The sequence below is a fragment of the Convolutriloba macropyga genome, chromosome 14, assembly GCF_964194025.1.
Source record: "Convolutriloba macropyga chromosome 14, txConMacr16.3, whole genome shotgun sequence".
In the NCBI taxonomy this organism is placed as follows: domain Eukaryota; kingdom Metazoa; phylum Xenacoelomorpha; order Acoela; family Convolutidae; genus Convolutriloba; species Convolutriloba macropyga.
Window position 1 is genome coordinate 26,534,306 of NC_134481.1, and position 13,313 is coordinate 26,547,618.

Genomic DNA, 13,313 nt, shown 5'->3' on the forward strand with positions numbered 1-13,313 from the left:
GATAGAACATAAGTCATTCTCCGTACAAAAGCAAGCAAAAGCAATTTTAAACAAATTTTGAGCCACTAGAAAAGGGAGCTATCCCAACTGGGTGTCAGAGATCATCAATAGCACTTCTGAATTGAATAGATCACATCCAAGTTATTGGGATATGGTAAAAGTTCTTCAGAGCCTAATTTTTGAGCAAAATACTCACAAAATGCCGCTCTTGCAATTGCATTAATTATAGAAATATCGAGAGTTTTTTATTAACGACTGAGACTTCATTTTGCCATTAGCATCAACTGTATGAAATCAGGCGAACGCAAAGGAAGCCGAAGTAAAAGTAAGCCGACAGAAAAGCAAGCCGAAAGTTATGTAATAGTTATGTAATCTATCAGAAATAATACATTGTTAGCCGTTACAATCAATACTGCGCGTAGTATTACAGTGCATAATTATTCCAAGACATCTTAGTGCATATTTTTAGACGGCGGACCGCTGTCCATGGCCATGTCTCTCATCCGCTGTGGGATTTAATCCGGAAACCGCGAGCCGGTTATCGCGGCTGGTTACCGCGGGCCGGTTATCGCGGCCGGTTATCGCGGGAAACCGCCGGCCTGCCAGGGGCAACTTAAAATACGCGTATCCCAAAATTTTTCGAATATGTATCTGAAGATTCTGCCATGCAAAAACAAACAGTTGCCAGAAGAAAGAGCAGTTAAGAAAATCAACTGTGTTTCAGATGAAACAGAGGCCTAAAAGAATTTTTAATTTTGTTTATTATCACAAAAATTTACTGTTTCTGTAATTGTTTCAATTGTACAGCCGCAAATTATATTAAACTTTCATTGCAAAGATAATACGAAATAAAAATTAGATATAACAAGATACCATCGTTAAAAAGACGTACAAGTTCCAGATTTAGGAGAGAGAATGTTAAGATTTCCATTCTTATCGTCATCGTTACAAAACCTGGAAAATTTTTTATATAGATTGCTCAATATCAGTTATGTTTTGTTGCATCTATGGCTTCAATATCCGATAAGAAATGTTTCCCATCCGAATGAAGATATAGAAATCGAAAGTTTTAAAATACCAGTTGCCGTTCTTTTTATCAGATTTTTAAAGACAAATTATGTTTACATGATTATAGTCAAAATGTATTATAAGATTACTAATTATCAAAAATGAATCTCGCATCAAAAATATTTTAAGGAAAAAAGCTCGACTATTCAAAGGATGCACAACATTTTATGATTTCTCCACCAAGAAAACGAAAAAAACTGCCTCGCATATATATATATATATATATATATATATATATATATATAATAAATATATATATATATATATATATATATATATATATATATATATATATATATATATATATATATACTTCTGAAATATTGAAAAATGTTGGCAGAACTACACTCTTAATTACATTATTCTGATAGATTTCGATCATTTTTCTTTTTTGTCCTATGTGTATAGCGGACTAATCAGAAAACAAATAATTTCGTGTAGAAAAACATGCACTTTAGTTTACCATCTCGTCTTATCTCTCTCACTGTTGCGAACCTCTACATTAATGATTTCATAATTTCACAATTTAAATAGATCTGTTTTTTTATAAAATGCAAATGCTAGAAAATTTTTTTGTTCCTTAATAAGAATTTCAAGCAAAAATACCCTTAAAATTTAGCATATTTAATTTTCGATCCATCATTACAATAATTGACCGTGTTTTGCATTGGTTTGTGAAAAAGGCTTCTTGATATAACCAAAAATTTAAATTAATCGTAAAAACTTGGATCAAAAAGCGATTCTTTTTTATTTTACACTGGGATAGTGTCAAAACAGGCGATCCGTTCAAAGTACCCTCTAATTGTGTCTCCAGTTAACAACTCAACGTACTGGGCAAGGAATTTTTAAGTTGTTGTTCATCCTTGCCAAATTTAAGGAATGGTTTCCTTTTAACCAGACCAAAATTTATCTTATTGTTCCAATAATAGCATTGGATATAGGATTGGGTTGATGACCATATTTAAGAGCCGTATCAGGTTCCAAGTAGGACAAAGAATATGGTACCAAAAAGCCATATACAGCATGATTTCTGCTTTTAAAGCATGATTCGTGCTTCATAAGCAGGATTTGCACTACGGCGTAAAAACGGCAGGAAATTCAGAAGTTTTAAAAGAAGTTTCGTTCTCATTTTCTCCGCTTAAACGGAAAAGATGGTTAAACCGCTTTGTTCTTTCACCGTTTGCCAAGTTATTACGCTACGAGATGTTGATTTTTCATGGTCTAAAATACAAAAACACATCAAATTGAAATCGAGATCCAGCGCACTGTATGCATACAAACGTTAGTTGCAAAATAAGTTTCGAGACCCAAAATTCGAGTGGAAGACCTCAAAATCGTCAAAAAAAAAATAAGAATAGGAATTAGTTACCGAAATTTGAAAGATCCGAAAACCTCACTGGAGCACATTAGAGTGGTCCATAACGCTTGCTCCTGCTACCATACAATTTCCAGAGGTACAGTTAGACGAATTCTCAAAAAATATGGCGTTTTTTTTTTCAAGAAGTACTGCCTAAAGTCAGTTTAAAGCAGAAAAGCAAGTGTTTTTGTTCAAAATGTTGTATCAATAGGCTCACAAAGCCTTTTTCTTTCCAGCAGAATGTTGTTTTCACTGCTGAAACAAGGGTGCGGATTTCCAGCGACAAAATTTGTTAAAGTTTTTCGAAGAAAAAGAACGAGATTTCTTGAAAAAAAACACAAATTTCGAGTTTGGACAAACGTTAACTTCTGTTTTGAGGTGCAATACAAACAGATGAATAGGAATTGCTTGTTAAGCGTCCAAACAAGCTAAACGCTGTCGGTTATTTGGAAATTAAAAAAAAAAATAGGAAGCAAAAGTGCATTTCCTAGACATTTTTCAACTCGATAATGCTCCTGTCAATATATCGAAGATTATTGGCAATTTTTTCCACGAAAATGAGTGGAAGTTACTGGAGGGCCCAGCATACAGTCTAGATTTGAATCCTATTGAAACTTTATGGGCGACTTTGAGGCAAGGATTACGAGAACAGACAGTTTTTTTTTCAGAAAATTTAGAAAAATATATGAAATTTGAAATGAAATTGACGCGGACGTAGTGAAAAACATATATGAAAACCATACAAACCGTCTACTAGACGTTAAAAAAGATAAAGGTGTAAGAATGTGTTATTAGAGAACAAATTTGAACTCAAAATGTTATATTATTTGATGTTTGTATTGCTTCTTAAAAAATGTTCAGGTGTACCTAGCTTTTTGGTACCATTGTGTTCTTCTTAATTTTATCAGTACTTATTAAACTCTAGCAACCCTGAGGAACATTTTTCCATTTTTCCAAACAGTGAATTCTTTTTCCATACTGATTGTGTTCTGATTCGAACTGCAGCGTGTTCATGCGGAATAGAGGGCTCATAATTCGAATTAGAGCAGTAATACTTGTGGTTAGTTATTGATCGTCTGGTAGCACATTTACCTCGGACACAAAATTTTGAGTTCTCCTGGTTTGGAATGATTACAAAAGTACGCTTGGGAAAGTATTGACAGAAGGAAATAAGGGACCTTTCCGTTTGTGCCTCCCAGCTTAGTGGGTGCATATTATTTGCAACCCCCCCCCGACGCACGTGCCATATTTTTACATCATGATTTACTATGTAATTACACGTGCTCTGTAACTGGGGGAGCATACTGGGGGGGGGCACAAACGGAAAAAATCCAAAATAGGAACCTACTTTAAAATTTTAGTTAACAGTTGCGCCCTTTTTGTTCTAACCCCTTTTTGGGGAGTAACTTTAAGCCTTGGGAAACTTTTTATTGTTATGACATCAATAAATTTTGCATAGAGTTATTGGGAAGAACGTTATCACAAAGGTATTCATCAATATGATGCTGTCTGTACTTCCTTCCAGACTATATAGCTTGGACGCGCTTTCCACACATGCGCGATCCAGGTCGGTTGTCTGATCAGAGCTGAATTGGGTCGCGTTCACCTCATAGATTATGTTTGTTAATTGTTCGTAGATTATATTTACAATTGTTTCGATGTTTTATTTGGGACTATTTTGTGTTTTCTTAGTTGCTCAATATCAGTTATGTTTTGTTGCATCTATGGCTTCAATATCCGATAAGAAATGTTTCCCATCCGAATGAAGATATAGAAATCGAAAGTTTTAAAATACCAGTTGCAAAATTTTGTCACCGTTTTTTTTATCAGATTTTTAAAGACAAATTATGTTTACATGACTATAGTCAAAACGTATTATACGATTACTAATTATCAAAAATGAATCTCGCATCAAAAATATTTTAAGGAAAAAAGCTCGACTATTCAAAGGATGCACAACATTTTATGATTTCTCCACCAAGAAAACGAAAAAAACTGCCTCGCATATATATATATATATATATATATATATATATAATAAATATATATATATATATATATATATATATATATATATACTTCTGAAATATTGAAAAATGTTGGCAGAACTACACTCTTAATTACATTATTCTGATAGATTTCGATCATTTTTCTTTTTTGTCCTATGTGTATAGCGGACTAATCAGAAAACAAATAATTTCGTGTAGAAAAACATGCCCTTTAGTTTACCATCTCGTCTTATCTCTCTCACTGTTGCGAACCTCTATTAATCGCAAAAATACCCTTAAAATTTAGCATATTTAATTTTCGATCCATCATTACAATAATTGACCGTGTTTTGCATTGGTTTGTGAAAAAGGCTTCTTGATATAACCAAAAATTTAAATTAATCGTAAAAACTTGGATCAAAAAGCGATTCTTTTTTATTTTACACTGGGATAGTGTCAAAACAGGCGATCCGTTCAAAGTACCCTCTAATTGTGTCTCCAGTTAACAACTCAACGTACTGGGCAAGGAATTTTTAAGTTGTTGTTCATCTTTGCCAAATTTAAGGAATGGTTTCCTTTTAACCAGACCAAAATTTATCTTATTGTTCCAATAATAGCATTGGATATAGGATTGTGTTGATGACCATATTTAAGAGCCGTATCAGGTTCCAAGTAGGACAAAGAATATGGTACCAAAAAGCCATATACAGCATGATTTCTGCTTTTAAAGCATGATTCGTGCTTCATAAGCAGGATTTGCACTACGGCGTAAAAACGGCAGGAAATTCAGAAGTTTTAAAAGAAGTTTCGTTCTCATTTTCTCCGCTTAAACGGAAAAGATGGTTAAACCGCTTTGTTCTTTCACCGTTTGCCAAGTTATTACGCTACGAGATGTTGATTTTTCATGGTCTAAAATACAAAAACACATCAAATTGAAATCGAGATCCAGCGCACTGTATGCATACAAACGTTAGTTGCAAAATAAGTTTCGAGACCCAAAATTCGAGTGGAAGACCTCAAAATTGTCAAAAAAAAAATAAGAATAGGAATTAGTTACCGAAATTTGAAAGATCCGAAAACCTCACTGGAGCACATTAGAGTGGTCCATAACGCTTGCTCCTGCTACCATACAATTTCCAGAGGTACAGTTAGACGAATTCTCAAAAAATATGGCGTTTTTTTTCAAGAAGTACTGCCTAAAGTCAGTTTAAAGCAGAAAAGCAAGTGTTTTTGTTCAAAATGTTGTATCAATAGGCTCACAAAGCCTTTTTCTTTCCAGCAGAATGTTGTTTTCACTGCTGAAACAAGGGTGCGGATTTCCAGCGACAAAATTTGTTAAAGTTTTTCGAAGAAAAAGAACGAGATTTCTTGAAAAAAAAAAACACAAATTTCGAGTTTGGACAAACATTAACTTCTGTTTTGAGATGCAATACAAACAGATGAACAGGAATTGCTTGTTAAGCGTCCAAACAAGCTAAACGCTGTCGGTTATTTGGAAATTTAAAAAAAAATTAGGAAGCAAAAGTGCTTTTCCTAGACATTTTTCAACTCGATATTGCTCCTGTCAATATATCGAAGATTATTGGCAATTTTTTCCACGAAAATGAGTGGAAGTTACTGGAGGGCCCAGCATACAGTCTAGATCTGAATCCTATTGAAACTTTATGGGCGACTTTGAGGCAAGGATTACGAGAACAGACAGTTTTTTTTCAGAAAATTTAGAAAAATATATGAAATTTGAAATGAAATTGACGTAGACGTAGTGAAAAACATATATGAAAACCATACAAACCGTCTACTAGACGTTAAAAAAGATAAAGGTGTAAGAATGTGTTATTAGAGAACAAATTTGAACTCAAAATGTTATATTATTTGATGTTTGTATTGCTTCTTAAAAAATGTTCAGGTGTACCTAGCTTTTTGGTACCATTGTGTTCTTCTTAATTTTATCAGTACTTATTAAACTCTAGCAACCCTGAGGAACATTTTTCCATTTTTCCAAACAGTGAATTCTTTTTCCATACTGATTGTGTTCTGATTCGAACTGCAGCGTGTTCATGCGGAATAGAGGGCTCATAATTCGAATTAGAGCAGTAATACTTGTGGTTAGTTATTGATCGTCTGGTAGCACACTTTCCTCGGACACAAAATTTTGAGTTCTCCTGGTTTGGAATGATTACAAAAGTACGCTTAGGAAAGTATTGACAGAAGGAAATAAGGGACCTTTCCGTTTGTGCCTCCCAGCTTAGTGGGTGCATATTATTTGCAACCCCCCCCCCCCCGACGGATTGGGAAGAACGTTATCACAAAGGTATTCACCAATATGATGCTGTCTGTACTTCCTTCCAGACTATATAGCTTGGACGCGCTTTCCACACATGCGCGATCCAGGTCGGTCGTCTGATCAGAGCTGATTTGGGTCGCGTTCACCTCATAGATTATGTTTGTTAATTGTTCGTAGATTACATTTACAATTGTTTCGATATTTTATTTGGGACTATTTTGTGTTTTCTTAGTACTATTTTGTCGAAGTGTTTTATCTGGAAATATTTTACAATTTTGGACTGTTTTGTCTGGGACTGTTTTGTCCGGACACGGATCTAAATACTACGCATAAATGCGTTGGGGGGGGGGGGGGGGGGGGTTGAAAAGTGTCTCAATGGTTTACTAAATAAAATTCTAAATTATTAAAAAGCAACTATGAAGAACATTCAGACTAATCAGAATATATTGAACAGTTCTGTTGCATTTGTGAATTTATTATCAAAACTGTCACTAGCGATGTTTGTGGTTAAATTGGTTTGCATCTCACTGTTATTAGCACTCATAAGTGCACAATAAATGTTGGAATTTTCCTGACCGAAGGAGAGGAAATTTCCAGCATCCATATTGTACGCGCAAGTCGCCGCTGACGTAACAAAATCTGTGCCTGAATGAAACGTGTGATTGCTCGATTGGCTGAAAGTTAGTGCCGACTTCGGACAAAATACGTCATTGAAATTGAAATGGGTCTGATCTTTTTCGCTACAAATCATACTGTTGTCGGGAGAATAATCAACCAATGGCTGCATCTCGTCTTTGCTCATGCTGTCATTTGATTGGCTGGCCGAATGAGCTACAGCTCGGCCGTATCTTCGTCCCTTTTGACCAAATTTGGAAATAAATTGCATATTTGGGAAAATTATCCTGGGATTGACTTGATAACAGGAAGCTACTAGATGCATCGTTGACAATGAAAGACCCTCACATAAAGCCTGAACAAAATTGGAGGCGTCTGGCGCTTTGTTTGTCTCCAATACATCGCTCATTGCTTTAATGTAGTTTTTCGCCAAACGTAACGTTTCAATTTTTGACAGCTTTTGGGTCGCGTGCGGCGATCCAGGAATAACTTTCCTTAATTGGTCAAGAGCGCTGTTTAGACCATGCATTCGTGACCTCTCCCGAGTGTTCGCTTTTGACCTTCTGACCTTTAATTTCATCAGCCGTGCTTTGGTGAGTTTTTTCTTTTTCGGACCCCGTTTCTTGGGCTTATTTTCGTCACCTTCTCGGGTACTGTTGGGGTCGTTTGTGTTTGGGTTCAACTCATTTTCGCCCAGGAGTGTTTGAATGTCTTCGTCACTCATATTTTGAAGTCTGTCGAAGTTTTTGAGCAAGTCTCGCATTATGGCTTGCTTGTGTGTGTTTGATTTGACACCAAATGAAGAGGACGCAGACATCTTGGCTAAAAAGATTCAAACTTTTCAAATGTTACTTCTTTATTCTGTCTTTTTGATTGAGAATATTTGTCAAAATATTTGTCTGTACTCACATCAAAAATTCACACTGGCTTAATAATGCAAACGGTAAAACGGTTCTTAACGTTTTAAAACAGTTTAACGTTTTTAGTACTAAATGAATGCAATAAATTTTTCGCGAAGACCCAATTGTGGGTCACACTTTATTAATCTCAGCAAAACCCAAATGGCCAACAACTCTGAATGAAACGGACAGAGCAACTTCATGAAGCTTCAATCTCAATTGATACAATTATCGGACTATGCTGAAATTAAACAAGATGGCAGCTACTCAAAAAATTGAACTTCAACTATAGCAATCAGTCGAAAAGAAACAAAAGCAGATCATAATTTGCAACAAATTATCGCCGCGATCATTTTAAACGCAAGAACGTGTCGAAGAAAATGTTACCGAGTATCACGAAATCATCAAAAGTTAAAACTGTTAATTATGCCTAGTTTTGCCCTTTTGATAAGAACTCAGATTGGAGATGTTTCAATTTTTTTCTGTTTTTGACAATTTCTAGTTTGAACAACGTAAGTCGAACAGAACAAATTGTTTTTCATTATTTACGTGACAAGTTGATGGCAAAATATAATTTATGAAATTAATTTTTTTTTACTTTTCTAATTTTATATTATTTTTTGTGTAATAAAATACTCTCTGGTTTTGTATTTTAACAGCTTCATGCAGTTATGTTCTGTAATTCAATGATTGAGTCAGTTTTAAGTCTGCTGTAGAAGGTATCTTTTAAAAACCAGTTGCAGTGTTGACAACAAAACAGTCTTCTCCGCTTGGTTCACATTTGTCTGTTTTTGTTTCAGCTCTTCTTGTTACAAAGTCCCTGTATGCAATTAATTCGACTAATCGTAGTTATATAGAACTCTAAATAAACTAGAGGAATTGCTTTAAGCTAGTATTTTGCACTAATTTGGAGATGTTTTATGATTTAAACAGAAAGTGAAATTCTCTTGTCACGTGAAGTAGAAAATATATACACAATCCACATAGATTTTCTATTAAATGAATGCTTATCAAAATGAGACTATTTGGAGTTATTTGAAGCGCAGGCGTAGGCGTCAAAGTCATTTTATGTCTGAACTGAGGAGGTTGAAAAGAATCCTTTTCTGCTTTTTCTTCAAGTTGTTACCGTTTTCGTTGATATGATAACCTATTTTTTTTTATTTCAGGTCATTTTAACAACAAAAAAATTGAGAGTGACAAAAAACAGGTCCTAGAATGCGCAGCATGATTTTGCACAATAATTTACATGAGTACAAGATTTTCTACTTTTCCGAACAGTTTTTTTGATTCAACATTTTTTGAAGAGAAAATATACTAATGACCTTTTCACGTTTTTAAATATTTTCTGTCAATTGGATTTCATGGTCAAATGATGTCCAAAAGAGATGATTTTCTAAAGTCACCTGAAACATCAGAAACGATAAACGGAACAAAGATTTAAAATATTTTGTTCTAGCCAAATTGTCTTGTCTGTTTTCTCGTCTAAAGTATCCCGATTTGTGCCAATTCTGTAAATTGCCAACTAAATCAGTTTCTAAAAGAAATACAGCTGAAAATAAATACATGTGTGCTTGAGTTAAGCGCAGAAATCCGCAGAAATTATCTTTGTGATAATATATTTGATCTGTCTCTTTAAGAAAATACGAAGATTATCCCACACCTTCGCCGTCGAAGAAAAAATAGATGATATAGAAGTGCTGTTCTGCACATAAAGTGATTTGTTTGAGAGACTAGAGAAAAAACGAAACAGACAAAAAAATTTCACGTTGTTTGGTTTTTCCACTTTTCTAGAAAATTAGTTTTTTTGTATTTTTCTTGTACATTGTACAATTGAATACGGTTTAGTAGTCAGATAAAATCAGAGCAAATTTTTTAGAGGTGAAATATTTGAGGAATCATTTGAGGTTTCAAAAAATTGCTTATTTTAAAATTTTTTTCATTATTTTTAAAAGAAAAAAAATAGCGTTTGTTTGACTTTTCGATTCCCATCTCAAAGGACTACAAACAAGTTTCTTTTTTTCTCATTGCTGCATAAAGAAAAAAGAAACTTTTCCTGAAAAAGAGAATCACCGACCTTGCATGCATATTCCCCCATTTTTAAAAAAATGGAGAAACAAGACATTATTAATTCAAATTCAAATATAACAATGAAACAAAAGTGTACTCTCAAAATGAATCGTCAATTTTTTCTTGTCTAAAATATTGCCACAGGTTCAGCGCGAATGGAATTTAGATGTGAATGGGTGCAAAATTGAATTTGTCGTACAAAATATATAAATTGATCATTTTTTTTTCGAAAGTCACGTAGAAAGTAAGGCCTTAGAATGACAATAATTGAAACTATAATTATCTAAGACCCCTTTCGTTTGAAAATGCACGTTTCGTTGCCTTTGGAACACAAGTAATTGCCTCAAAAACAAATATCTTGCAGCTGCAAGGGGCATGAGTTTGTTTATAGCCTTAAGTTTAGTTGCAGGTGTGGCAGAATAAGCAGACAATCTCGTAAAGCTCGGTAAATCCTAAAAATTGTAAATGTCGAGGAAAATAGAAAAAAAAGAAAATTTGAAAACTTAGAGAAAAAAATTGCCATGCAAAGCTTTCAATTTGAAAAAAAATTTTCTTGCTCTCTCTAAAGCGTACTTTGATTAAAATGTGCTTATGAAAGACACAAGTTACAGCTTTTAAACTACGATTTGCTAGGTTGTTTTGTTATTGTTGATAATCTCGTGCTGAAATCAACAGCATCAACAAAGTTCACTAATTCAAATTTTACAGAAACTATTTTTTTCCAGAAATCTTTAAAACAAGTTAACAAATATTACTTTTGAGTTCAACATTTTACTGACATTTTGTTTTTTGTGTCATTACTTTTCAGCACAAACCTAATTATGTCTCCAGCAGACCAAAGTGTGGTCTGCTTTTCAGTTCTATTTTAATCTAAAATAATGATTTGTTCCTGTGTTCTTTCTAATTCAGTTTTCTTTTGCATTACTGAAGCAAACATAATGAAATAACATTAGTTTTCTTTTATATTACCTTTTTATAGGTCCAGAAAATTATACTCTGTTTTGTCTATGTTCAGATGAGATCGCATTCAGCTATTTTTATGATTAAAATGGTTTAGACTATAGAGTAAAAGCTGTTACCTGTCGCAAATTTGGTTTTTGTGCTTATGGAAATATCAAACATTTTGTGAACAAAGAAGTTGTTATGTAAAAAGTGTTAATGTTGTTGGTGTTGCAAAATTATTTGGTTATGTACTTATAAATTACTAGGCCAATGTCCGGACAATTGGGTATACGCACTCGATTTTGAGATCAGAGGTTTTGAGATCTGATACTACACGTGTTTTGAGATCAGATTTGTAAGCGTGTGTGGAAACAAGTAACCAAACTAACTTTTGATAACTTGCTAAAAAATGCAAATTACCAATTAATTTTGCAACCAACCTTGTTTGCTTGCTGATATCAATAAAAAGAGCAAATTCCTTGAAACTTTGCTAATTAAATCTAAAAATGATCACCGAAAAAGTTCAATTTTTACCAATTCAAAGAATATTCTCTTGAAAAACTCATCTGTTCACCTTACAAGGATGTTCGATCCTTACCTAAAACTATGTTTTTAGAAATTTTTATGTAAAAGTGCTTGCTTTTTTGCAAAAGCAAATTAATTTGATTTAATGATAAAACTTTTATTTTCAGGTTGGCAAATTTACGCCAAAAATACTTTCAATTTATAATCAGTTTTTAGAGAATGTTATTATTCTGTTATCACATGAGTGTTAAACAATTGTGTACCTAAGATTCTGCTGCTGGATTCGGTTTCAATACTAATTCTACAGACTTGATATAAACTAACGGTATCATAACTGTTTAACTAATTAACTAATCAACTCGCTTAATCGTTTTTCATGATACGGCTGTATGAAAATATTACACGATAGCTCTCACAGGAAAATTATTACAGCAAAAATTGCTCTAAATGAACATAACAACTTTTATTTTTTATCAATCAAAAATTCCTAATCAAATTAAAACAAATCTTGCAAAAATTTTAGCACAAAAGGAAATATTTTAAATTAAAAAAAATAGCCAAATTAACTTACCTCGCATTGACTCCGGATAATCTGGATTTAAAACAGTACCAAAATCGAGCTGAACAGATGCTCTTTTCACACTTCAGGAAGATTCGGTCCGTTTTCCCCCTCGCTAGTTGGCTTTTCTCTCCTCGAATGCCCAGTTATTTTGTTCACACTATTTGTTTCTCTTCAGTTGTTTTTCCGGCTGACGAGCTTCTGTTGATTGTAGCTAAGTGTTGGACCATAAAAGTATTATGAATGTGATACTCGCACTCGATAGAGCAAAAATGCTAAAATGGCCCATTTTTTCACAATTTCACCCTTGAGATTTGGCTAGTTGGAAGTTATAACTCGCAAGTTATTAGTGAGTTAATCACAAGTGTCGCGTTAAAAACACTCTAGGGGAAAAACAAAGCATCAAATTACTGTGTTTGTATTTAGTCAAAATTCAACCCGAATAGCCCCCTCCCCATTGCCCCTTAATAGACATATCAGCACACTTTAACCCCTTTCATATAACTGGATATGTTTTATATCCCATCAATAGAGTAGTGCTAATCCAATTTTATCACTGTCAAAATCAACTCAATTGCAAAACAATACACTTTCCTAATCCACTCAAATTATATTTCACTATATCCCCCAACACTCACTCAAATCACATCTGTTCAAATATTTCAAGTGCTCACTTTTTATATCAGCCAAATGTAGGTTTTATCACAACAGTGATTGAGAGATGATACAGTCCAGTTTTAGTGTAATATATGCAGGATAACAGTTGACTAGAAAGCCAAACATTGACATGAAACATAACTTTTCTAATCTTGAAATTAGACTATAATAATAATACTAATAATGAATTCAACCAAACCTAGTTACAACCAGATTGGTAGTCCCCAGATTAGGGGAAAATCAAGTTTCAATAATTAAAATTTCTTGAAAACTTTTAGTACTGATTTACTATAATTTAGTACCTGATTATACTCTGATGGCATTGCTTAACACACAAATGATCATTTTCCAG

At 33.6% G+C, this 13,313-nt stretch overlaps 1 protein-coding gene across 1 annotated transcript; it reads right to left on the reverse strand.

Annotated features, from left to right (window-relative positions):
• Positions 1-7,133: 7,133 nt before the first annotated feature.
• LOC142352890 (uncharacterized) lies at positions 7,134-12,618 on the reverse strand. The gene is made up of 2 exons (XM_075405045.1): positions 12,317-12,618; positions 7,134-8,134 (listed from the first exon to the last, which is right to left on the reverse strand). Exons 1-2 carry the CDS (start codon positions 12,321-12,323, stop codon positions 7,134-7,136), a joined length of 1,008 nt encoding a protein of 335 aa, XP_075261160.1. The 5' UTR covers positions 12,324-12,618.
• Between the last annotated feature and the right edge of the window lie 695 nt (positions 12,619-13,313).